Source organism: Musca autumnalis, unplaced genomic scaffold, assembly GCF_047663935.1.
Source record: "Musca autumnalis isolate F117 unplaced genomic scaffold, ASM4766393v1 scaffold_3, whole genome shotgun sequence".
Classification (NCBI taxonomy): domain Eukaryota; kingdom Metazoa; phylum Arthropoda; class Insecta; order Diptera; family Muscidae; genus Musca; species Musca autumnalis.
In genome coordinates this window covers 169,734,860-169,762,351 of record NW_027411866.1, presented here as the reverse complement: position 1 = coordinate 169,762,351, position 27,492 = coordinate 169,734,860, and the positions used below count along the sequence as shown (strand labels likewise).

The window sequence follows — 27,492 nt, the reverse complement described above, 5'->3', positions numbered from 1 at the left end:
AGATATGTTGATATGTATTTAGGCACAAATTGCTTGTTTGAAGATAAAACTTATTGTTTTTTTTTTGTAGACAATTGTTGGAATGAAAGAATCAAAAATAAATTTTGGTTAATGGAGGGTCAATTTTTTATAGAATTTAAACTTTTTATGATTTCTTCATGGCTATAGCAATTAACGCACGACAAAATATAAGTCTACTTTTGCTTGTAGTTTAACCAAACTTAAGGCTATATGTCAAAGACCTATCATTGTTAGAATCAAACATTAATAGGGAAAAAAGGTATTAAGAGTCATCGTTTCCGCTTATTATTTAATATCATATAATATTCTTTAAGAAGGAAATATTTATTTGTTTGAGCAAACAAAATATTAATCCTCTTAACACAGAAACATGCTTGTCCTCCAAATGTTATGTTTGATTTGCAATTTTATTTATTTACAACTGGTCTCTGAAGAGAAAAACAGAGAAAAACAATCAAAAGACTTAAGAAACGAACCTTATGTTAATTTATCATAAATTTTTTTCAATTCATTTGAACAGCTGCAACTTTAAATTATATGAAGTACAAAAAAATAAGCTTTGGAAAAACACGTGAGAAAAATCAAAAATTGAAAAAAAACAACAATAACAAAAAACTATTTGTGAAAAAATTAATTGAAGCTCCCGATGGGCATGTTAAATTAATTGCATATAATAGATGGCTATGAGATAAAAAGTTAATAGAAAACATAATTGAGAGAGAATGAGAGTGAGACTAAGGTGTTGAAAATTGCCAGTGTTAAATATATTGAAAACAATCTACAACAACAAAATTTACTATATCTTTTTAACAATGGAAAATATATACTCTCTAAAAATGGCAACATAACCAAAGGCTGCAGCAACAACAACAGCAACAAATCCCTCTTATACTAAACATGTGATTTTTTTGCATTTGCCAGGTCTTTAGATAACAAACATATGGACTTTTATTTTTAAGTGTAGTGTGATTATTCTCATAAACAGCCGCAAAAGAAAATAAATCTTTATTATTGTACGAAAAATTACGAATTCATCAACTGGTTACAGAGAAAAAAAGAAAAAAAAACACAAAATATAAAAAAAACCCAACCAAAACAAGCAAATAAAAAACGGAGAAAAATTGCGGGTTGCTGAAGTTTAAAATACAAACCCAAGTCAAGTTAAAGCTTATCTACCAACGAAGCCAACAGTAATTGCATGTACCACAAATCAGCTATCAAACATTCATCCAGTCTGCTGCTGCTGTAAACAAAACCCAGCTGTTACTGCAGGAGCAGCAACCGTCGCCGCAGTTTACACATAGTTCAACAACATTTGACGTGTTGCCGCGCAATATGTAGTACGGCATTTTGCGCATTAAACTTAAAATTTACATAATTTAAAGAAAAAAAAGCAATCGCCAACATTATTGACGACGAACATCATCAACATTAACGTGCATACTGCAACCAGTTCAAACGGAAAATATTGCGGTTTTTGTTATTTTGGGGGAAGAAAAAAAAACTTCACTCGATACAATTTCTCCGAAATAAATATCTGATATTAAACACAGCATATACACCATAATAACAGTAATTGAGAGTGGTGGCCTCCTCGGAGCCTTATGAATATGTTGTTAACACCACCCATATTAGCAACACTGGCTGTTGGTATTAAAAGAAAAATGTCACAACTGGTGAATAACTTCAAATTGGAGGGCGTTGTAAAAGTTGGCGACCTATGGCTTTGGATGCTGTTATTAATGGTCACATTGCGTGCCGCATCATGTCAAGGTAAGGAAAATTATCTTTTTTACTTTAGTTTTTTTTACTTTTGTTATTATTACATCTAAGTGCGTGATTGGCAACATAATTTATTTGCTTGTTAAGTTTTTAGTTTAAAATGCTTATGATCCAATTGATTATTGCTTACACAATATGGAATAATAATTAAATATGTATGTACGTATAAGTTATATTGCAAAAGATTAATGATAAAATGCATAAAAAAGTTTAGATGTCAGAGACGTAGTTAATATAATTTAATAGGAATAAATGAAGTAGAGAAAATTAGATCTAGCTTTTTAAAATAATAAAATTCAGAGTGTTGGCGTTTTTTATTTGGGATGAGGACTTGTATTTTGTTTTTCAAAATAGTCAGGCTTAATCCCATAGTCGTTGTTTTAATATTTTATTAAAACAACTTTAATTTATTAGTGGGAAAAAATTGGCGATGTTTACCAAGGGGTAAGGCAGGGAAGACTATAGTTTCAGATCTCGCCACAGATCTTCATCAGTTCCCTTGTTTCTTGTTTTTCAACAAGAAACGTTTTATACCCAAGTGTCAATTGCTCGCTCAAATAGATACGTGCGCAAAGAAACAGTCTGATCGAGAATTTCTTTGGCACTACCTAAACTCTAGCAACTTCACTTGCAAACAAAACCAAATCTTTCCCACTGCTATTCGTTCGTCGATTCTCAACGAAAAAACACATAACTAATTTGTTGGTATTAGGGATAGGTAAGTCGACTTTCGGTTAATCGATTAATCGATTTTTTGCAGTCAAAAATCTAAAAATCGTAGTCGACTTTTGTCTGGAAGGAAAATCGCATTAAAATCGATTATCTTGTGATCGATTTTCGAGTTTGAACATAGATTGTTGACTTGGCGGTTTTACACTTTTGGCGGTTTTACAGTTTCAAAAGAAAACTCGAAAATCGACGAATAGTCGATTATAATCGATTTTCTGCGGTTATGAAAAAGTCGAAAGTCGAGTTTTAAGACAACTGAAATAATCGCAAGACCGAAAAATCGCATTTTTAGATTTAGACCATAATTGAATAGTCGAAAAATCGATTATTGCTTTCCATTACCTATCCCTAGTTGGTATTGCATACTACGGCAATAAACAACATTTCGACGGTGCCCGGTCTCACAATTAGGAGTGTTGGCGTTCTTTTATTTGGGATGAGGACTTGTATTTTGTTTTTCAAAATAGTCAGGCTTAATCCCATAGTTTTTTCCCACTAATAAATTAAAGTTGTTTTAATAAAATATTAAAACAACGACTATGGGATTAAGAGTGACTATTTTGAAAAACAAAATACAAGTCCTCATCCCAAATAAAAAAACGACAATCGGTCCACTCCTTCGGGTACCTCTCACACAAAATTTCGGAAAAGTTCAGCTTAGGACCTGCTCACGAATCTCGTTGATATTTGTTGCAACAACTTGTATTCACTGTCCCCCATGTGATGGTATACGTTTCATCAGGGGCAAGTCCACACTTCCTGAGAAAATAGTCTGAAAGGTGAAAAAAAAAACCCTTATGATACCGTGTGTAGTGGTTGGAGCGCAAGATAACACTCGAACGGATCAACCGATACTGTCCAAAATGTGGCCTTCGTAATATTTTGTCCAAACATAGTTTAAGCTCGTAGAGAAGTCATATCGGTCCACTCCTTCAGGTACCTCCCCCACAAAAGTTCAAATATGTGCGGAAAAATTGTTCGCACGATAATTCTTGAAGCGAGTGACCGAATTGGTCCATACTTTAAACATCCTAATACATCTTAAAGATATAGATCAGGTTCGAATATGGACTATGTTCGTCCACTCCATCGGGTACCTATCACACAAAATTACGGATAAGTTCACTTTAAGACCTGCTCTCGAATCACTTTGATTTTTGTTCAAGCAACTTGCATTCTCAATTACAAAACTAATAGTTTATTCGGGGTAAGTCCATACTTCTTGAAAAAAAAACAGCCAGAAAGGTGTAAAAAACACCCATAGCACCATATGTAGTGGCTGGAGAGCACGATAACTCTCGAACTGATCAACCGATTTGGTCCGAAATTTGGAGTTCGTCATATTTTGTCATAGTTTCAGTCCGAAGATAGCAATACCGGCCCACAACTTCCAGTACCTCCTGCCATTTAAATAGTATGCAGAATATCTATTGAACAAATTTGGTTCAAACTTTGAATCCAAAATGGAGGTACCTTAGGGTACGCCCCCACAAACATTCAACATTTGTGTCTAAGTGCAGTTAAGGTCTGTTTAAAGATCATTTGGGAATATATACCTATGCTGTTCGTTATGGTCCTGTTTACAGCGATATTATATTTTCCGTGGACAGGTCCATGCGGCGCTGAAATGACTAACGGGCGCGATATCTATAGAAAAGATATGATTTCCAAAATAAGATCCACTTCCATAATGGACTGTGTCGGTCCATTTCTTTAAGCACCTCATCTGCAACACTTTTGAACTTTAGTCCTAATCCATATTTTAGTCGCCAAAGTTCAAATGTACAAAAAGGCCACAAGACGAAAGTTTCAATTCACATAGGCTGAGGGTATATCTCTGTCGGCAAAGCCGACTGATACTTTTTTACATGTATTTTTATAGGATAATCGAAAATTCTCACAATATTACATATTACCTATCCTTCCAATTTTTCCCAAATGGAACAAAATTTCATTTTCACAGTGCCCCCTTTCAGCCCATATATACTTTTGTAGGTCTCCGTTCCGTCCGTTTAATACTTTTTTAAATTTATTGAAATTACTGGGAAAAACGTGTGTTTTTCCTTATCATTTTCCCATGTGAATCATACATTTTTTTAACACAAATGGACCTTTTTGAAATTTAATGTCTGTTCCAGACCCTGCAAGAAACTACTATTTTTACAAATATAGTAAAAAAAAGTAATTTAAGAAATGTTTTTTTATGTTTAGTAATTTAACAATGTTTTATCTATAAATGCACTAGAAACTAGAAAAAAAATTTCGCTTAGCCTCAATAATTATGTTTTTCTTCGTGATGGAATCTTTTAAATAAAACGCTTGCCGTTTTATTTTGTCACCATTTTTAATTTAAATGCAAGTGTTTTATTTAAAAGATTCCATCATGAAGAATAATATAATTATAGAGGCTAAGCGAAACATTATTTTCTAGTTTCTAGTGCATTTATAGATAAAACATTGTATCTTAATTTTTTTAAAATCCTTTTTAGTAAATTAATTTTTTTGACCACTGAGAATCTCATAACCAAATTACAGTCAATTTAGGCCGAAAATGTACATACAACATTTAAAATGCCTGAAATCGGGTGGTACCGCTATATGGGGGATATACCAAATCCTTGACCTATGTCCAAAATTGGTTTCTGTACCATTGGAAACTCCAAATGCCAAAGTACAACCAATTCGGACTAAAAATGAAGATAGAATCCCCAAAATATATAAAATCGGGTGGTACCGCTAATGGGGGCTATAGGAAATGGACCCATATTGGTTTTGGTTTCATATTCATGTATTGTCATCCAAATCTGCAAAGTTTTAGTTCGATTGGTCAACCGCAACTGTGTGAAAAATGAAGTGAAGATTTGAACTAAACAAACAACAAAGCAAGTTAAATAAAACATTGTAAAAATTAGTAGATTCTTGCAGTACTAGAACATACTATTATTTTATACCCAAATACTATTTTTTTAATTTTTGAATACATTTTAGATTTTTTTAAATTTTTTTATTTTTTTGTATTTTTGTGGTTTGTTTATTGGTGTTTTACCTTTTTTAAGATTTTAACATTTGAATAATTCCAAAACATTCATATTTTGATATGAAAAAACTTAAAATTTTAAAATTGGTACACCCGATTGCCGTTTTGTTTCGGGTTCATATGCATAGATGCATGTTATAAACTTCTTTTGAAGCACCATTCTATCCATTGATTCTATGTTTCAGCACATCTATAAGAGCCTTTTTTGAGCGATTGTCAAATTGTGCTGGATCCAACGAGAACAAACCTCTGTTCAATCAAGTGTTAATGCAATATCGAATAAATGCTAGTAAAAGAAGTGTCCAAGGATGCCTCTAAATCACGGTATGCCACATGACATGATCTTGCATTATTAATACATGCACGGCATCAATGTTTCTGGCATAACGACCGTTTTCTGCCACGATTGAATTCATTAAATCACTTTCTCGCAAAGCTATAGGATGGAGCTTCATCGTCATACAATGAATTAATTTGGTGATTTTTTCAGGTTCCTGTAACAACGAAAAATATGGCAGTACGCCAAACCGTACTGTGTACATTTACTAAAAACAATAAGAAGGATTTTAGTTTGTTGGCGAATTTTCAGGGTCTTTTTCAGTAAAAATTTGAAATCGAATCGAAAATTGACCTCCCCTTCCGATAGGGTTAGTCTTCGAACTAGATCTATGTTTGGGGTAAATATTAGAGATGCAAATCCGACATATAAACAGCGGACGGGTTTGTCCAAGCATATTTGGGTCTATGAACATTATTTCGATGAAGTCAAATGTTTACACCTAGAATGTTGGCCATATACAGAATTTAGGTATACAGACTTTAATACGATCATAAAAGTGCTTTACCGAAATAATGGTATTATACCCCATGTATGTACATATGTTTAGACGAAATCCGTTTCAGACAATTCGGAGTCGAACTGCCCATGTCCGTCGATCTGTCTAGCATGTGCGCTCGATTACTCTCGAACAGATAAACCTAGTAATATATTGTGCAAACCTGGTTTAAGTTCGAAGGTGGGTCAGACCGGCCCACTCCTTCGGGTACCTCCCCCAAAAAATTTAAACATTTTTCATTAAAATAGTTCGCACGATAACTGTCGCGAGAGTTCAAATAGGAACATATTTTTGGCAGAAGTGTAGTTTAAGGAGATGTCTACGATCGTTTAGATTTTCTATTTACATCGGGTTGTCATAGCTACCCGATTAGGACGGTAAACATTTTTCCAGACCAGCCTATACTGCCTGTGATAATTGAACAAGAGCTCTAAGAAACTCTGCCTACACCACATCGTAAACTTTCTTCCAAAATTACATGAAATTCTAAGAATGTCTATTTCGGAAAATACCTTCAGGAACTTCCATCTTAAAAGTTCAAACTGTTCGCTTAAATTCAGACTTTGTTCCGGGATAGTGAAATATATAATGTTTTTCGTGACCAAGTCCATGCTTTATGACATACTAGCCCAAAAGCTCTAAAAATCCTATGGCTGGTGGGCACGATAATAGATAATTGTTCCACATCCCAGGCAGGACAAGGGAGACTTCTCTCATATCAAAAAGTGCACCCCGATTCATATCGCCGAGTTCGAACGGCGTGTCCTAAGACACCACTTGTAGAGAAGTTTTACATGGCTGAAATACTCAGGAAATGTTGCCAACATTATTGAAGGGTATTTTGCCACCGTTGAAAATGGGATGTTGCCTAGCCGGGGAATCGAATCCACTACCATCTGCGTGCAAGGTGGGTGTGCATACCATTGCACCACGGTGGGCACGTTAACTATCGAAAAAATGTCATTTATCCAAACTTTGCGCATCGTAATATTTCTCCCTTTTAAAAAATTTAAAAAAAAACGCTTAAGTGCCTTTTAAGGAATGTACTTTGATTATTTTGAAACTTTTATCGTAGATAATTCTTGTTAACCTTTTTTCGGTGTAAGTCAATGCTTTCTGACAAAATGACCCAAATAATCCTACGATGACCAACTGTTTGGCACGATCGAAAGAAATCGCTCCTAAAATTAGATCAAGCCCAAGATGGACTACTTCGGTACATTTCTTCAGGCACTTCCTTTCAAAAAATCAAAATTTTTCGGCTTTGACATTTGAATAGCGGATAGTGCTTGTAATCAGGACTATAACATAATTATTTTTTTTGCTGGGGAAGCGGCATAATCCCGAAATATCCCAATATTTAGGGTCACTCCCTTTAACACCTTTCAGGCTAAATTTGTTGACAATTTTTCTGGTCTTTGTTACAACGCTATAATTGCATTCGAGCCATTTTCGAAATAATTATTAGAGAAAATTAATTTTTTTTTTTTTTTTGACCGAATGTTCCAAAACCCCCGCTCTAGTTTTTACTTGCAATAATGAAGGAAAGTATTTTTTAGTAAACTGTGTTAAATGGGTATTTCAGTGGAATGAACTTAAACTTATTCTGCCCACTACGAAATTATACATATTTTTTTTTAATTTTTTCATAGTACATTTAGAACCACCACTCCTATTATTTGTTTTCTTTTTTTGTTTCTTAGACTTGGGCTATTTAGCCGACTGATTCTCTTTTTTTCATGCGGAGTTTACAAAACAGTATATTCAACAATAGGTTATTACGACCCTTTTATTTTTATGCGGATCAACCCTAAAGATTGCGATTTATATTATTGGTTTGTTTAAAGATTCGTTTATGTTTTCTGGCAACACAACTGCAAAAAATTGATAATAGGATATTTTTGTTAGAAAACAAATTAAATTTTACTATATTGCTGCTAGGAAAAATAAAGATTTGATGTCTAGTTTTCCAATAAATGCTAGTCGTAACGCATTTTGCGTCTTAAACTAAGAATCAATTGGTAAGCTCATTTCTTACAATTGAAGTTTAGGTCAGGAAAATAAAAGTCACGAATCCATTAACACAGGATGCGGTTTAAAAGATTACAAAGTTTAAAAGTTTTCATAAGTTTTATACAGGTATATATAGAGGGTAGTAAAAATCGAAAACCTAAAAAATCATACGGACCGCCTCAGGTTCCATAATTTAAGACTAAAACACACTGAGATGTAGATTATTACATAATGTCCAAAAATGATTTTACTACATGTATTTTCTGGAGGTAGAAATATTTTGTATTAGTAGAGATGGGAAATGGGTAAATACCCAAATGGTAAATACCCATTAAAATGGGCAAATTGGGCAAATATGGGTAAATACCCAGAAATTTACCCAAAATGTAGGTAGAAACTATAGGACCAACAATGCTCAAATTAGAGGGAAAAACACGGCGTTTTAGCAATTTTTATTTTCAATATAAATATGATTACCTTATTTGCATATTAAGCAAGTGTAAATATTACCTATTTTGGTCCATATTTTGGTAAACCTCCCAAAATAATAACAGCATCATTTCTGACATATGAGAGCACTTCAAGCGGTAGGTTGAATACCTTCTTGCAGAAAAACCCTAATGTTGGACCACATTCCTTCGTATCCCTTGCATCAAATGGTTTTATCCACGATTTCTGTTGATTATATTAAGATTTGGTCCTATCCCGCAAAAATATACTTTTGCAGCCTGCAGCCCACATGTGACGTTAACAGCCGATACGAAACATATAAAATATTGAAATCGCGAATTTTAACCGATTTTCTTGCCGTTTTGTGCTATATTTTCAATTTTCTGTATGACAGAAAAACAAAATATTCATTTCAAAATACATTTTTAAATACCAAAATAAAGACCCAAAAAAGTCATTTAAAAGGTATTTACCAGGTATTTACCCAAGATTTGGGTAAATACCGGGTAGAATCCCATCTATATGTATTAGCATACAAATTGACACAAATCACTTCGATATATCAACTGTGGAGTCTCGATAATTGTTGTGGAGACTAATGCATTTGTCTCTTCTTTCTATAATATTAGCATATTAAATGTACAAGCATCTCGTTTTTAAAATAAATATTGTTCCTTTCTAATAAGACAATGTCCTCACAAGAAAAAAAATCATACAAAAACGCTCAAACCGCCTTCATGAATTTCTCCACATTAAGTTTGTTCTTAAGCGCTCAGCAAATAAATTTTAAAACATTTCATTTCAATTATTTATTGTTCACTTTCAAAAATCATAACTGATAAGTATCTTGAAAAGTATTCCACTCAGTTTTTTTTCTAAAACGTTTCAAATTGAAAAGAGAAACATTAAAATTAAATGGTAAATTAATATACCAATTATAGGCAATACTTCAAATAATTTCGCTTTCATTATTTTGTTAAGTGTTTTTCTTATTTTGGACTCCCAACTTATCGGCAATCTTCACACGTCACTGAGTGTAGGTTGTTTTTTATTGTTTACATTGATTTTCGCATGTTTAGCACAACAACACAATAAGAGTTGGTTGCCAAAAATAAATAAAAATCAAATCTAGAAAAACACATTAAAGTATAACAAAATCAAACGGAAGTATTAACTCGTTTCACAATATTGGCTATTACTTCACACCGCAAACCATGGTAAAAACATTTATAATATGAATCATAAAAATCACATAGTATAAATCAAAAAGATACTTAAAATTACCACCACCACCCTCTCCAAAAAAAAAGTAAATTGATTAGAATTGTTTTTATTAATATTTCATCAAAGAGGATTACTCAATTTTTAAATGGCCATTGTTCCGAAAAAAGCGTACCTCAGAGGAAGTATAACAATTTGTATATTTAATTTGCCAAATGAATTATATCCAAAAGAAGAAGATGATCTGAGGAGAAAAAACAAAACTTTAGCCTAAAAAAATACAATTTTATCTACATTGACCTTCACGGCTGTTTGCGTTTTCTAATGTGAGCGGCATTTTTGTTTTTACAAAGAAGCTTCACAAAAAACACCTCTTCTTAGAGTACCCAATTTTCACATGGTGTTTAATTTTTCATTTTCAATGTGCAAAAAAACGGAAATACATAATTTTCTCTGTTGGGTGTGTTTGAGCTTCTGACAAGTAGTAGCAACCACAACTAAGTTAATCTAAATGTGTATGCTTATTATAACCGTACACACATTATTGTGTGAAATAGTTGTCAAAATTATAACGAAAATGTGTTCTCATTTTTGACACATAAAATTTTAATTTGTAGCGAATTATGTTTTGCCAACAAATATTTAAATAAAACAAAAGACTTAAGACATATATGTGTGTGTTCTGGGGTAAACTATTTGAGTCAACATATAATCCAATTATATAGATAAACTTAAGTTGTGAAACAATTGACATATTACGAACCAACTAAACTTAAATGGAACAAACGTTATTTTAGTCATCAATAGGCAAAAGTTAATTTATTTTCGCAACACAAAATCATTTTTGAGAAAACAGCTCAAAAAGTCATAACCCTAGTGAATATGTGTAGCCTAAAGGCCTAAGGGTGTAAAAATCCCGTTTCAAGTATTTCTTCTAAATTATCTGAATTAATATTGGGCCTTAAATAGGCTTTACATCGAAGAGACAACGACGTCATTTCAAGTTTATGGTATTGTGCTAATTACACGAACTATAACGAAGAAGATTCCGTAACGGTGCAAGGTAACGTAAAACAACAGAGTTTATCTTTATTGGAGCCACATACACACACACATTTATATAAACTACAACGTATTGCATTTCAATTTTAACGGCTGATTGCGTAAACAAACGTACAGTTACTTTAAATGACTTTTTCTTAATATGAACACAGGCACACACACAAACACAGCGAGAGAAGGGAATTTAATACAGGGCATGTGCTATAAATTAGAGAGAATTACTTACCGCAGCAGCAGCAAATGTTGCAATGCGTTGGCTGGATGGTATGGCATGATTGATGTAATTGAATGTTAAAATAAATAGTAAACAAAGAAAACAAAAATGCACATTTATTGGTGTCATATAATAAAAATTGCAAATAATTACAACTTTTAATTGAAAAGAAGAAAAGGCTATATACATTCTAAAATTAGTGGTTTAAAAAAATGTTGTTCATAATTGTAATCAAAAAGAGTTTAATTTTGATTGATTTTCAAAAATTGATTTTATGGCAGATACACACAATGATTTCTCAAATGTTCGCAGTGTATTGTGCAATCTTATGGTTCAACTTTATATGGTTGCCTTTAATTGGTAATGGCGCCAATTGTATTTCCTTTTAGGTTTAGAGAAAAAATAAGCTTAAAATGACATAATATATTTTTTCAAACGAACGTTAAAACCAGAAATTATTCCCATAACTACTTCAAATACTTTATGAGTGATCTATTCATTAATGGCTGGTGATTGTAAGGAAATACAGGCATGTTTTAGTTCACTCATTACGATTTGATAAAGGCTACACGACAATGGGATAGTGGATTACAATACAAAGATTTACAATACAGTAAAACATTTACTTACTTACATAGCTGGCCCATTGCAGAACATTTGTTTCATAGACCGAACTAAGAAAATATCTCCAATCCTCTCTGTTTTTCGCTTCGCTTTTTGGAATACCGCACCTTTTCATTTCTTCATCCACTTGTATGCTCCATCGAAGCTTAGGCCGCCGGATTCTGCGTGCACCGCCATGTGGCATGTATTCATACGCCTTTTTAGCTGGTTCATCATCGTTCATTCTTATGATATGGCCTAGCCAACGCAATCGCTGCATCTCGATACGTTTAAGAATATTGATGTCGTTGTTTAGCAGATACAGCTCGTGGTTCATGCGACGTCGATATTCACCGTCAACGCAGATTGGTCCGTAGATCTTTCGAAGAATTTTTCTCTCAAACACACCAAGCACTGCCATGTCTGCTTGCGCAAGTACCCAGGCTTCGGAGCCATACATCAGCACGGGTAGTATCAGTGTTTTGTAGAGCGTTATTCTTGTTTAATGAGATGTGGCTTTGTTTTTAAACTGCTTACTTAAACCAAAGTAGCATCTGTTGGCCAATACAATTCTTCTTTTTATTTCACAACTGATGTCGTTTGTTGTGTTTACGGAGGTGCCGAGGTAGACGAAGTCTTTGACTACCTCAATATTATAGGAACCAACTTCCACAGTCGGTCCGAGCTCAATGGACGCATTGCGCGTCGACACCATCAACTTGGTCTTTTCACCGTTTACCGACAGACCCACTTTCGCAGGTTCTCCTTCGACCTTCCTAAAGGCATCAGTTACTTCCTTTACTGATCGTCCTATGATGTCTATGTCATCAGCATAAGCAAGTAACGTGTGGCTATTGGTGTAGATCGTCCATTTCTTTTGACATTTGCATCTCGTATTACCTTTTCCAGCAAAATGTTGAATAGGTCACACGAAAGGCTGTCTCCTTGTCTGAAACCTCTTTTGGTACATAACTGTTCGGAGAGGTTCTTTCCAATTTTAACCAGTGTCAGTTAAAGTCATCATACAAAGCCAAATTCAGACATTGCATGGAATGCCTTTGATCGCAGGGGACTGTCGAAAGCTGCTTTATAATCGACAAAAAGGTGATATGTGTCGATCTGCATCTCTTGGGTCTTCTCAAGGATTTGCCGCAGTGTAAATATCTGGTCAATGGTGTACTTGCCAGGTCTAAAGCCACATTGGTATGGTCCAATTTCGTTGACCATTGGCTTTAGTCGTTCGCACAATATCCCTGACACTATCCTATAGGCAATAGGGAGAAGACTTATGCCCCTATAGTTGGAGCATACGGTCTTATCTCTTTTCTTGTGGACGGGACACAGGATGCTCAGGTTCCAATTGTCGGGTACGGTGGTGCTAACTAGCTGATGCATACACCTTATCAGCGCGTCGCCTCCGGTTTTAAACAGCTCGGCTGGTAAGCCATCGGCTCCTGCTGCTTTATTATTCTTCAGCCGGTTGATTGTTGTTTTTACCTCAACTTGGCCGGTATACCACATTCTATACCATCTTCTGGGATTAGATCTGTGGTATCATCGTCTTCGCTACTATTGGATACCAGCAGATTGGAGAAATGTTCCTTCCATATCCTGAGCACGCTATCTGTATCTGTTACCAGATTACCTTGCTGGTCTCTACAGGAGGATGTGCCTGTACCAAAGCCATCTGTTTGATATTTCACTCTTTGGTAGAATTTTCGGACTTCATTCTGACTCCTGTACATCTCGATTTTTTCACACTCCCGCTTTTCCGTTTCTCTATTTTTCTTGCGAAAACGACGTTTCTCTACTCTCCTTTTCTCCCGATATCACTGTCGTGCGCTACGCGTTGCTACTGATTGTAAGGTAGCTCTATATGATGAATTTTTCTCTTCGGTAGCAGCGCGACACTCCTGGTCATACCATGAATTCCTTTGTGGAGGTCTCTGGAAACCAAGTATGGATTTTGCGGCTGTTTGCATGGAGTGGTCAATATTTTGCCATTTTGTTGTTATGTCATCGGGACAAGGAGTGCTCTCATTAACAATTGGGCTAGTTGAATGAAATAAGCTGTGGCTATCTATTATGTTTGCAGACTATCAATGTCCAACTTCCGCGTTGTGTCTGTTCGTACTTTATTTGCAACGTTTATACGGATGCGTACCTTTGCTGCAACAAGGTAGTGGTCCGAATCAATGTTTGCGCCTCGGAACGATCGTACATCCAACACGCTCGATGAATGTCTTCCATCTATCACAACATGACCAATTTGATTACTTGTTCTTTGATCTGGAGACAGCCAGGTGCCCTTATGAATATCGAGATAATTAAATCTGGTACTGCTAACTACCATGTTTTTGTGCAGCTGCAAAGTCTATCAGCCTCATACCATTGTCAGATGTTTCACTGTGGAGACTGAATTTCCCGACTGTTGGGCCAAAGATATTCTCCTTTCCAATTTTGTCATTAAAATCGCCTAGAATGATTTTAATGTCATGGGCAGGGCAACGGTAATACGTTTCTTCTTACCGCTCGTAAAACGTATCTTTGGTCTGTTCGTCCTTTTCTTCAGTGGGAGCATGAGCGCAAATAAAGCTGATGTTGACGAATTTAGTTTTTATTCGCATTGCAGCGAGTCTTTTATTCACTGGGGTGAAGCTGTATACCAGATGTTTTAGTCTCCGACTAACTACGAATCCGCAACCAAACTCATGCTTTACGTCATTGCAGCTATATTTCCATATTTCCTGTATGGCAGTAATACCGGCCTTGTACTTTTCAAGTACGTCTGCCAATGCGAAGACTGCACCTTCTCTATAAAGAGTGCGTACATTCCAGGTGCAGATTCGCTGATCATGCGTTTGCGGGGTTCGTCAACTTTAGAGGGGTTTGTTTTTCTTTTCTTTCGTTTTTCATAGTAGGCTGTTTTTTCTAGGGGAGGGTTACTAACCCGACGCCCAAGCCCAAGTTTTTAACGTTCTTATGGGTCAACGCGCGGCACATGTTAGCTCACTGCCATTAAGGGGTGTTAAAGGCAGTTCCCCATCCCCTACGTCACAGTAAAACATTTATAATTCGGAAATCAAGTATCCACAATTTTGAATAAATTACACTGTGCAACACGAAAATTATTAACCATATTCTGACACCGCAGTATGATAGAACACCAAAAATTGTTCTAGAAACTTGTTTGTTGAAATCTATGGTATATTTTTGGAGTTGAATGTATCCTTAATTTTTGGGCTATTGCGTATCTTTGGACCAGAGTTGGAGAAAAAAGTATAAAAATTGGATATTTTCAAAAGATTTTTACTATTTTTATACCCTACACCACTATGTGGTAAGGGGTATTATGTGTTAGTGCATTTGTATGTAACATACAAAAGGAAGCGAGATAGACCCATAGTTCCTTCTAGGGATATACATAGAATCACTTTCTGAGTCGATTTATGCATGTCCGTCCGTCCGTCCGTTCGCAACATACAGGTCGCATTTGTTGACCGATTTCGCTGAAAATTGGGGAATACCATTTTTTTAGCCGTCGGAAGATCAAGTTCGAAGATGGGCTATATCGGTCCAAGTTTTGGTATAGCCCCCATATATATTTTTGGCCGATTTCACGTATTTTCTGTAACACACACGCTATATATGTCCGATTTCGATGAAATTTGGAATGTGTGACTGAATTTGGTCTAAAAATAAATGTGCCAAATTATATCGAAATCGGTTCAGATTTGGATATAGCTCCCATATATATGTTCGCCCGATTTCACGTATGCGATGTACCAATCACGCTATATACGTCCGATTTTAATGAAATTTGGAATGTTTGACTGAATTTGGTATAGAAATAAGTGTGCCAAATTATATAGAAATCGGTTCAGATTTGGATATAGCTCCCATATATATTTTCGGCCGATTTCACGTATTTTCTGTACCAAACACGCTATATGTTTCCGATTTCGATGAAATTTGGAATGTGTGACTGAATTCAGTCTAGAAATAAATGTGCCAAATTATATCGAAATCGGTTCAGATTTGGATATAGCACCCATATATATTTTCGGCCGATTTCGCGTATTTGCTGCTCCAAACACGCTATATAAGTCGGATTTCAATGATATTTGGAATGTGTGACTGAATTCGGTCTGGAAATAAATTTGCCAAATTATATCAAAATCGGTTTAGATCTGGATATAGCTCCGATTTATATTTTACATATTCACAGTGGTGTAGGGTATCATATAGTCGGCCCCGCCCGACTTTGATCCTTTCCTTACTGGTTACCATTAAGAACTGTCCATAGACATTTCGCATATTCCAGAAAATTGTTTATTGATGCATTTGCTACGCTATTGTGGTTGATTGTTTTCTTGAATTTTGAACGGTTTAATATCTATGGAGCAGAAGGCGAGAAAAGAGGATAAAAATCGCAATAGTTTTGCTATGTTGACCATTAAGACCTGTTCCTTCAGGGTTCGAATATTCTAGAAAGATGTTTATTAAGATCTGAGGTACATTTTTGTAGTTGGTTGTTTGCTTCAAATTTGATCGGTTTGATAGCTGTATAACAAAACTTGAGAACAATTTTAAAAGAAATTTGACCATGGCGATTTTGACCTTGCAGATGAAGTTTGATGGGCTATATGTGTTCACAATTTTTGTTATTTAAGACAAGAGGTACAACTTTGCCTCTGAGATAAATTCAAAATTCCTAACGGTTTGGAAGATATAGTCCTGACTAAATGACCCTTTTTACATCAAAGCCTCAAACCGTTGGAGGCCTATAACCGCGAAAGTTGATGATATAGGGAAAAACGGCGAGACACGTGTCTTCTCATTTTTGGTGTTCTATCACACTGTGGAGTCAGAATATGGTTAATAAAACATGACTCAAAAAATTACACAGTGATATTGGGGTTTTCAATTTATAGGGTTTAAAATGCGAGGGGACTCTGCTTTAAATTAATTACTAGTTACACAGTGCAACAAATTCAATTTTGTTCAAAATGATGGGAAAAACCCCAAAAGTGAAGGATTTTCTTAGATTTTGATTCACTATGGAATTATGTAAAATTACCAGTTCAAAACTAAAACAAATAATTTCATCCTAAAATGAATAAATTTGTAATCTAATTTTTTTAAGAAAATAGTATACCTAGATATATGGTATATTCTGAAACTTATGGTGAAATTTTGTGTAAAATTTTTCTTCTTTTGACACTATTCACCTAGAGCCAAGTTTTATATTACTTTCATGTATTAATTCGAAAAAAGAAGCAAAAAATTTCGTCAAAAAAATTGGGAAATATTTTCATGTTTTTTCAGCAAAATTGATACTGATATGTATATAATGTAAATATGTATTTCATTTCTTTGGTGATCCATAGTGAAATTTGACGAAGAATATTTTTGTCTTGGATGTCATGTCTCTAAAATAATGTTTAGAGGGACAATTTTGAATAAACTCAGATGAAGTCCGATTTTAACCCTAAAACGTGTTTTTAATGTTTAAAGATTCCTGGCGATTAGATAAGATTTATAGATTTGGTGTATTCTGAGACCTATAGTAAAATTTTACGACGAACAATTTTGTAGAATATTTGGATTTGGCATGATCGCATTTTAAATTTGCCCCGCCTACTTTGGTTACTTTCCGATATAAAATTTATAAACGCCGATACACGTGTCTCATATTTTTAACTCTACTTTTATAATCTACTCAGTTTTCGTTGTCTTTTTTTGTTGTCGCACAGTGTTATTGATGTTTTCGATTTATTTGGGTACGAATTATCGCGATCTTACTTTATTTCCAAATATTGCAGTCGGTCTCATTTGATCCAGAAGTACTAATTTTTCAAATTCCCTTTCTCAAATCACAATTTCTCCTACAGTATTGCGTAGGCCGTTTTCTTTTGACAACTTTCAGAATCTTAAATGACGAATCATCAGCGGCTTTTGATGCTTTCTAAAGAAATTCATTCATCCATTCAATTTGTTACAAAAACACTTCAAAATCAATCAAAACAAATTTAGCTATCATGTTATTGACACTAAAAAATGTTAAACACCTCTTTGTTTGAAATACTTTCCAAAATATCGGAAAAAACAGAATGACAACAAACCATCAATTACAACAAAAACTAGTTCATCCAGTTTTCGCTTTCGTTTGTAATAAGAGCATATCAATAGAGTGTGGCATTCGTGTCTTTCTTTCGCTTGAAAGAAGTGGACAAAAAATTGTTTGCGGATACGCCAAAAACTATTAACGAAAATAAAAACGGAAAAAACATGCTTTAAAATAATTGTAAGGAAAACAGGTTACACTGCATGAACGCCAGTCAGTGACTGTAAATCCTTACGTTACGCTCACATGTGGTGGGACAATGTTCACAAAACACACAAAATTATTTAAATTGTTTGTATAGTTTCATATTGGGGGCTTGTTTGAGGAAAAAAGTATTGAACTTTATATCAGGTTTTTGATTCATAGTTTTGTATGGATTTTGAAATTTTAATTTACAAGAGTTTGCAAATGTTCAGTTATCAAAATTCAGGTTTTATGATTAACACTATGAATATTAATATGTTTTTTTTTCTCGAAACTTTGTCTTTTAAAGGCAATGACATGCAGGGGGACTACATCAGTGTAGAGCATTATGAAAATGAACATGAAATTGTAAATGTCATGTAAAAACAAATAAATCGGGTACTCCCTTTGAGACTTATTATGGGCACTAATCGTTTGAATTGGAATCGTTTTATCTGACAAAATTTCTGTAACTTTTGAACGGACATATTTTAATATTCGTTAGACATGTAATTCCTTGAAAATCGGTCCAGTTCTGGGTTCTTGAGGAATTTAGGATAACAAATCAAACTTTTGTTTTTTTTTAATTTTTCCTCAAATTATTAGTTTTGTAAATCGTATTATTTTCAGTTTTTGTTAAAATAAAGAATTTTTTATAATTTAAGTAAGCAAAATTAAATAAAAACAATTAAAAAAACTTGTCCTAAATAAAACCATAAAACTATGTTTTGAGGTAGTAGTATCTATATAAATATGTACATACATATATAGCGTCTATACTTAAACCAAACATGTACATACTAAACAAGTAAGAACGACGTTAAGTTCGGCCATGCTGAAATTTTTATACACTACACCACAAACTGTTCTGAAGTTACAATGCTGATGATAATAAATTTATAAAAAAATTCCTTGCCTTGAGGTTTTCGACCCACTGAGATTCCAAAATACCAAGTTACATCCACTTCACAAGGAAAATTTAGCAAAACCCTTTAAAAGAGATTACGTATTGTCGTCATCGTTGTTCTTTCCAAAATATGGACCAGAATTTACAATTCCTCGAATTGATCTTTTGCACCCTCTGACAATGCACAATACCAAATTACAACAATCTCGGTTCGAAAACTTTTACAAAAAGCCTCGAATACATAAAATTTGCCAAAACCGGTTCATATGGGCGAGATTAAAACCCGGATATACATGTATAGCTTTTTGCGAGTAAGTTTTCTATCTTCTGGAAACACAAAATTCTAATTAACAACCAATCCGGTAGAAAAATGCGAATAAAAGCTTAAAAAAGTAGTCTTAAATGGGGTGGTACCCTTATATGGGTGCTATATCAAAACATGGACGTATACTGTCTGATCTATTGCAATGGAGGACCTGTTTTAATATTTTATACCCCTACTAAAGACTAATTACGAAATTTCAGTTATTCCGGCTATGCGGCTAAAACTTTCAATATACAGAAAATAAGTAGAATTCTTAACTATACTCGGAAAGCGTTTACGAAAAATTAGGTATGTATGTGTGCCATCTGGAGTATGTGCTTTGGATGCCTAAATTATTACAAATATAGACGAACAAAAAAAAATAGTTACAAAGGCAGGGGGTAAATACAAAATTTAGTCATTTCGGTTGAATGACGTGGCAAAAACTAACAAATTACCGAAACTAGGAGGCACCTTTCTAAGGGGCCATATATCAAGACCTGGACGTATACCGCCCAATTTCTAGTGGAATATTTGATATCTTTTTCGCGGTTATAGGCCTCCAAAGGTTTGAGACTTTGATGTAAAAAGGGGTCATATAGTCAGGACTATATCTTCCAAACCGTTAGGAAATTTGAATTTATCTCAGAGGCAAAGTTGTACCTCTTGTCTTAAAGAACAAAAATTGTGAACACATATAATCCATCAAAATTCATCTGCAAGGTCAAAATCGCTATGGTCAAATTTCTTTTAAAATTTTTTCTCAAGTTTTGGTCTACAGCCATCAAACCTATCAAATTTGAAGCAAACAAGCAACTACAAAAATGTACCTCAGATCTCAATAAACATCTTTTTAGAACATACGAGCTAAGTATAGACGATTCTTAAAGGTCAAAATAACAAAGCAAATGGGATTTCTATCCTGTATTCTCTGGTTTTGGCCCACAGATACTAAACCGTTCAATATTCAAGAAACCAACCAACTACAATGAACGGTTCTTAATGTTAAAAATATCAAAAAAACTTTTGAAAATATTAAATTTGTACACTTTTTTCTCCGATTCCGGTCCACAGATACGCAACGGCCCAAAAATTAAGGATACAACTCCAAAAAAGTACCTAAGATTTCAATAAACAACTTTTTAGAACATATGAAGATACTAGGAATGATTCTCAGGGATGAAATTTACGAACAATTAAATTATTTTTAACATTCCCCCTGCTCAGGTTTGGAAATAACAAACTGTTAAAAACTCAAGGAAATTTGAAAGGTTTGGAATTTACGGACCTGAACAGGAAAGAATGATCTAAAATAATCGAATTTTGAGCTTAAAGAATAGGTCATAGAATCTTCATTTGTTCCAGAAACATGTTTGTTGAAATCTAAGGTTCATTTTTGTAGTTGACTGTATCCTTAATTTTTGGCCGGTTGCGTATCTTTGGACCAGGGTCGGAGAAAAAGTGTAAAAATTTAATATTTTCAAAAGTGTTTTGCTATTTTTACCATTAAGAACCGTTCATAGACATTTCGCATGTTCCAGTAAGTTATTTATTGATGCCTTTGCTACATTATTGTAGTAGGTTGTTTTCTTGAATATTGGCCGGTTTAGTATCTGTGGGCCAAAACCAGAGAAAACAGTATAAAAATCCCATTTGCTTTGCTATTTTGACCTTTAAGAATCGTCTATATGTACAAAGTTCGTATGTTCAAGAAAGATGTTTATTGAGATCTGAGGTACATTTCTATATTTGCTTGTTTGCGTCAAATTTGATATGTTTGATGGCTGTAGACCAAAACTTGGGAAAAATGTTAATAGAAATTTGACCATAGTGATTTTAATCTTGCAGATGAAATTGAATGGATTATATGTGTTCACAATTGTTATTCTTTAAGACATGAGCTACAACTTTGCTTCTGAGATAAATTGAAATTTCCTAACTGTTTGGAAGATATAGTCCTGACTAAATGACCCTTTTTACATCAAAGCCTCAAACCTTTGGAGGCCTTTAACAGCAAAATTTGATGAGGTAAGAAAAAACGGCGAGACACGTGTACTCTCTTTTGTGGTCTTCAATAATGCTGCGGTGTCAGAATATGGATAATAATTTTCGTGTTGCACAGTGTGTGGGATACTTTGGTCATAACCGCTTTATGGAGGCTACATGAATACGTGGACCTATACCGACAAATTTCCGTGCAAAATTGTATACCCCAACGAAAACTAAATACCAAATTTTAGCCATTTTGATCGAATATTGAGGTCATAACCTCCGAAATACCGAAACACGGTAGGTACCGTTCTATGGGCTATAAAAAATGTGGCCTATACCGAGAAATTTCAGGATAAAAGTTGTATAACCCCAACTTAAAACTTAATGCCAAGTTTCAGACATTTCGATGGGATATGTAGTCTACAACCTTCAAAATACCGAGAATCTGGCGGTACCGTTCTAGGAGGGCTATATGAAAATGTGGACCTATACTGATAAATCTTTTCTGAAACGTTTTACACCCCCTTCTTCTGGAATGTTTTATTCCGCCATCAAGACTAAATACCAAATGTCATCCATTTGGGTTTGATAATGACTTTAAAACCTTCAAAATATTGCAAATCTGGAGGTACACAATATAGCCCATGTTCAATACCAAACATCATGAGAGTATTAGAAACTTATATTCCAAGCTATAAAGCCCTACCTTAAATACTGCGAGTTGTGTCTTTATTTGAACAGACAGATGGATATCGTTATATCGGCTTAGAATTGTATATTGATTAAGAAAATACATACGTTACAGGTCTCCGACGAATGTTTCGATGTATTACAAACAGAATGACAAATTTAATTGCACCCTCCATTATGGAGGGTATAAAAATTATAACAGGGTTGTTATTCAACCCCTATCAATTTGCTTCAAAAATAGCTTCAAAATATGAAATATTGGGTACCATTGTATGTGGGCTATATCGAAACTTGAGTCCATGTCCACAATATTTTGTATGAAGATTTCCCAGAAAATGCGCAATGTCAAATTACAGTCAATTATAATTATTTTTTGTTCAAATATCAAAATAAGGTAATATTGAGTAATATTATTAAAATAAAAGAAGTGTTGATGGGCTACTATAAACATGACTGGCCTAATGATGAAAACGTGAATATTTATCATCAAAAATGTTTTGATTGTTTTCAAAGTATGATTTTCACTCCAAAACGCTTCAAAAGAATGTTCTCGCGACGAAAATCCTCGACCACGCTTTTTATCTTCATGTGCGGGAAGAAGTCATTGGGTACCAAGTCAGGCGGATGACCCATCAATTACACGTTTTGGCCGGACAAAAAGTGCAAAATGATTCGTCTTCTCTGGTTCGTTCGTCAGATTTTCCGCAGATTTAAGCAAATAAATTGTGGTGTGCCTTTCAGAATTGACCCTCCTACGTTGCTTAAGCGGAATAGCCGCCTCGAAGTGTTTTTTCTACGAACAACTTTCGTTGGATTAAGCTCGTCTTCGAATACCCACCCATTAGTCTAAAGACTGAAAATAAATGGTTATTTCTCTAAAATTGTAAAATGCACAACTATTTTTTTTTTTGATCATTACTAAGTAATGAGTAACGGTGGTACAGGGTCCAAATCTAATAGCGAGACTTTTTTGTTTGAAAACACAGATTTTCTTGATATACATGTAGGCGTTTAAACAGCTCCTAATAATAAGCGTGGCACAGTGTGTAGTGTGTTCAAATCAGAATTGCGAATGTTCAATCCCAGCAGCGGATACAAAAATTCACGTCAACCGTTCTAAAAATAGAACAAATGTTTTTTTCTTCTTATTTGTCGATGAGGTATCAATAATGAAAGTGGATTCTTTAGATATACAGAAAAAGTCCTTTGTCCTTTAAGAAGTGTTCGTGTGAAATAGTTTTTTTTATATAAGTTGATGCCAACATCGTCGACATAATCGAATAAAATGTCATCTTCTACATATAAGACATGCCATGCAATTCACTACTACAGGCTTGGAAAAGAGTTATATCCATTGCATTAACCTGCCGAATCACTTTGGTCGTATCATCAGTTTAACTATTTAGTAGAAATTTCGGAATTTATTATGACTCCAGTATATTTCGATTTCTTCTCATTTGTTTTCCAAAACAACTTTCGAGCGGTACACTTTGTTGTTCCTTGCACAGCAACCCTAAATACCGATATCAGCACAACACTCCACGGATAATAATACGAGGGGTACTAGGAAACCTTCTGGCCTAGGCAAGACGCAGTGTCGCCAGGCGTCATTTAATTTTTTTTTAGAAAGTTTGACAGTGTTTAGCCTAAGCCCACAGGGGACAGTTTGACATACGACCATGTGTTGGGTTGTTTACAATGGCTCGATTAAAACACCTCCAAAACATAGTCTTTGAACGTTTTTACAGCATCTTCTGGCGACGAAAATCGTTGACCACACTTTTTTCTTGATGTCCCGGAATCAAATGAAGTCATGACCCATCAATTCCACGTTTTGTCCGGTGAAACAGGCACTGGTTTGAATCGATGTGTACGAGCTCTCATTGTTCGTTTTTCGAAAATCTCAGGAGACATCAGGCAAATAAATTGTAGTGTAACACTCAGAATTAACCGTCCTACATTTCTCAAGCCGTATAGTCGCCACACGGCCAGTTTTACCGAAGAAACAGACGACCATTTGCTTCGAAGGTCTTATTCCATGAACAACTTTCGTTGGATTTGGCTCCGCACCGCGATTGTTCTTATTCGCAATTTCTTTGCACCAATCCACAAGAGCTTTTTTTGAGCGATTAACCAATTTTGCCGGATCTTGCACTATCCGTTCACTCACGGCTTAGTTTTTTCTGGCACAACGGCCGATTTTGGGCGACCATCACGACCTTCGTGTTTTTGCGAGTGTCGGCCATGATTGAATTAAGTAAACCAGCTTTTCATAGTGCGTTTTATCGACATACAAAGATTTAATTTGATAATCACTCTTGCCGTGATTATCCACTTCGAAAGTTGTGATAAATTATCGGATGAAAATGTTTACATTCCACTGTTCACAGTCACTGTAAGCAACAGAACACTTGGTCGTATGTCAAACTGTCCTGAGTACGTTTAGGCCAAAAAACTGTTTGATTTTCCAAAAAATGTCAAATGAGGCCTGGCGAAACTGCGTGTTGCATAGGCCAGAAGGTTTTTTAGTGTCCCTCGGATAACATAAATCATTGCAATGAGATTCGCAAGCATTACTTGCAGGAACATTTTCAGGACGATCCTCGTACAGCCCTAAAATTGCATTTAAGCAATAATTTTGAACTTTTGTAGGAAGTTTCGCGTTTGCATCCTTTGGTTGTCATTGTGCACACCAATCACATAGAAAGATAGGCCGAAGGGTGGACACATCTAGATCGAACCCAAACTGTCTGAAACGTTTAACATTAGTGGGGTCTAGAACCATTTTTAGTAAGAGGCATATCTTTTTTAACGTATTTAAGAGTATTTACCTTTTTTATACCCCTCATCACACTGTAAGGGGTATTTATGCATTTGTATGTAACATGCCAAAGGAAACGAGATAGACCCATAGTTTCTTATAGGGATATAGTACATAGAATCACTTTCTTCGGAAATTTGACAATATAAGCCCACTTGTTGTCATAGCCCCCATAGAACTGTACCTCCCGATTTTCGCTATTTTGAAGGTTTCAAAAATTGTGTGGCTAATTTTTGACAATTGTCAATTTGCACTTTCATATGCATTTAAAATGCATACATTTTTTATTATATTTGTGCTTTTAAAGGAAAACCTCTTTGACATTAACTTTCTTTTGGTTTTGTCGTGCATACTTTCATATTTGTAATTAGACATTTGTTTTAGTTTTTAAATGAAAGTTGAATGAAAGCCAAAAAAAAAACAACAACAAAATATAACCTCTAATATATGTATATAAGTGACAAATACACAAACTAATACACAAAAAATATAAAAATGCAAGCTTTAGATTATGAATGATTTTAAGCAAACATTTACAAAACAAGTGAATAAATCAATATTGTGTAACACTTTTTCTAAAGCTATTATGCTATTCTTTTGCACAACTATTCAAATGTAAAACGCTAAAAACGTAATCTATTGTTTTCAAACTCGAACAGACATTGAAACAAGTTTTAGAGAAATGTCAATGCTTTTATCCAAAACATGTATTTCATAATCATAAAACTTAAACATATTTATGTATGTATTTGTTATATTTGTTTATAACATTTCTATGGTTTTATATTTTTTTTGTATGTTTTAATAATTTTTTCACTTTTATTTTCATTTTGTTTTATTGCAAAAATGTATAACTTATAACAGTGACATATGCAATAATCACATGAGTATCAGTGGTATTACGAAAACAGACGCACACACCAACCGTATCAGCGTGATGTGTTTGTATTTTTTACCAATAGGTTGTCCCAAAAACGTGTTTATCAACTTTCTGATGGCCAATTTCTTTTGATTAGTTTATTTCAACGTTACCGGTCTTTGATGGACAATGGGTGTTAGATTTACCATAAATCATGTATAAAGAGCGCAAATAAGGCAATTGTCACAATCGGTAAGAGAGTATTTTCAATATATACCTATGTATTTAGGTGCCCTGGTACAGAACATTTGTCTAGTAGCTCGGTCTATGAATAGATTTCCAATCCTCTCGATCTTTTAGTTTTTCCTTCCAATTTTCCATGTCTTTACCTCTGCATATAATATAGGGCATATATTAAGTGTTGTTGGGTTTGTAACTTCTAGAGACCCAAAGTGTATATATGGTCGGTTGCCAAGTACCTAACAACGACTTAATGTTTATTGGGAGCTTTAATGGGTCCCATATAATCTTCTGCGGAAATAAAGCTTGATCACATGACACGTGTTATCGTTAACCGATAGCCATAAAATTTTACCCTTAATGTTTTTGGATAAAATGGCAAAGATTTGGGAGTGATGCATTACAGGGTTTAAAGAAGGGTTTAGAAGCATCCTTTCTTTGAGAAAGGTTCTATAGAAGCATTCTTTCTTTGAGAAAGGGTCTATAGAAGCATTCTTTCTTTGAGAAAGCGCCTATAGAAGCACCTTTCTTCCAAAAAAGGGTCTATAGAAGAACCTTTCCTTTCAGAAAGGGTATAAAGAAGCACCCTTTAAAGCTATCAAAGCATCCTTCCTTTCAAAAAGGTTCTATAGATACACCCTTCCTTTCAAAAAGGGTCTATAGATACACCCTTCCTTTCAAAAAGGGTCTATAGAAACACCCTTCCTTTCAGAACGGATCTATAGAAGCACCCTTCCTTTCAAAAAGGGTATATAGAAACACCCTTCCTTTCAGAACGGATCTATAGAAGCACCCTTCCTTTCAGAAAGGATCTATAGAAGCACCTGTCCTTTCAGAAAGTGTCTATAGAAGCACCCTTTTCTTCCGAAGTCGTCTATAGAAGCATCCTTTCTTTGAGAAAGGGTCTTAAGAAGCACCTTTTCTTTGAGAAAGGGTCTATACAAATACCCTTTCGTTTAGAAATGGTCTGTAGAAGCACCCTTTCTTTTAGAAAGGGTCTTTAGTAGCACCCTTTCTTTTAGAAAAGGTCCTTTTTCTTTTAGAAAGGGTCTTTAGAAGCACCCTTTCTTTTAGAAAGGGTCTCTACCCTTCACCCTTTATTTGAGAAATGGTCTATAGAAGCACCCTTTTTTTGAGATATGGTTTAAAGAAGGGTTTAGAAGCATCCTTTCTTTGAGAAAGGGTCTATAGAAGCACCATTTCTTTAAGAAAATGTCTATAGAAGCACCCTTTCTTTTAGAAAGGGTCTTTAGAAGCACCATTTCTTTTAGAAAGGGTCTTTAGAAGCACGCTTTCTTTTAGAAAGGGTGCTTAGAAGCAACCTTTCTTTTAGAAAGGGTCTTTATAAGCACCCTCTCTTGTAGAAAGGGTCTTTAGAAGCACCCTTTCTTTGAGAAAGGG

The 27,492-nt window shown here is 34.6% G+C and overlaps 2 protein-coding genes across 5 annotated transcripts in view; one reads left to right on the top strand and one right to left on the bottom strand.

Moving 5' to 3' along the window:
• The window catches only part of LOC141398095 (uncharacterized), a 373,354-nt gene that overhangs the window by 143,151 nt on the left and 202,711 nt on the right, over positions 1–27,492 (bottom strand). The window lies entirely within an intron of this gene.
• The window catches only part of fw (CUB and Sushi multiple domains furrowed), a 150,789-nt gene that overhangs the window by 11,568 nt on the left and 111,729 nt on the right, over positions 1–27,492 (top strand). Inside the window, 1 exon segment of the mRNA XM_073975309.1 lies at positions 542–1,794. Within this exon segment, the coding sequence (XP_073831410.1) occupies positions 1,626–1,794 (169 nt within the window). The 5' untranslated portion in view covers positions 542–1,625.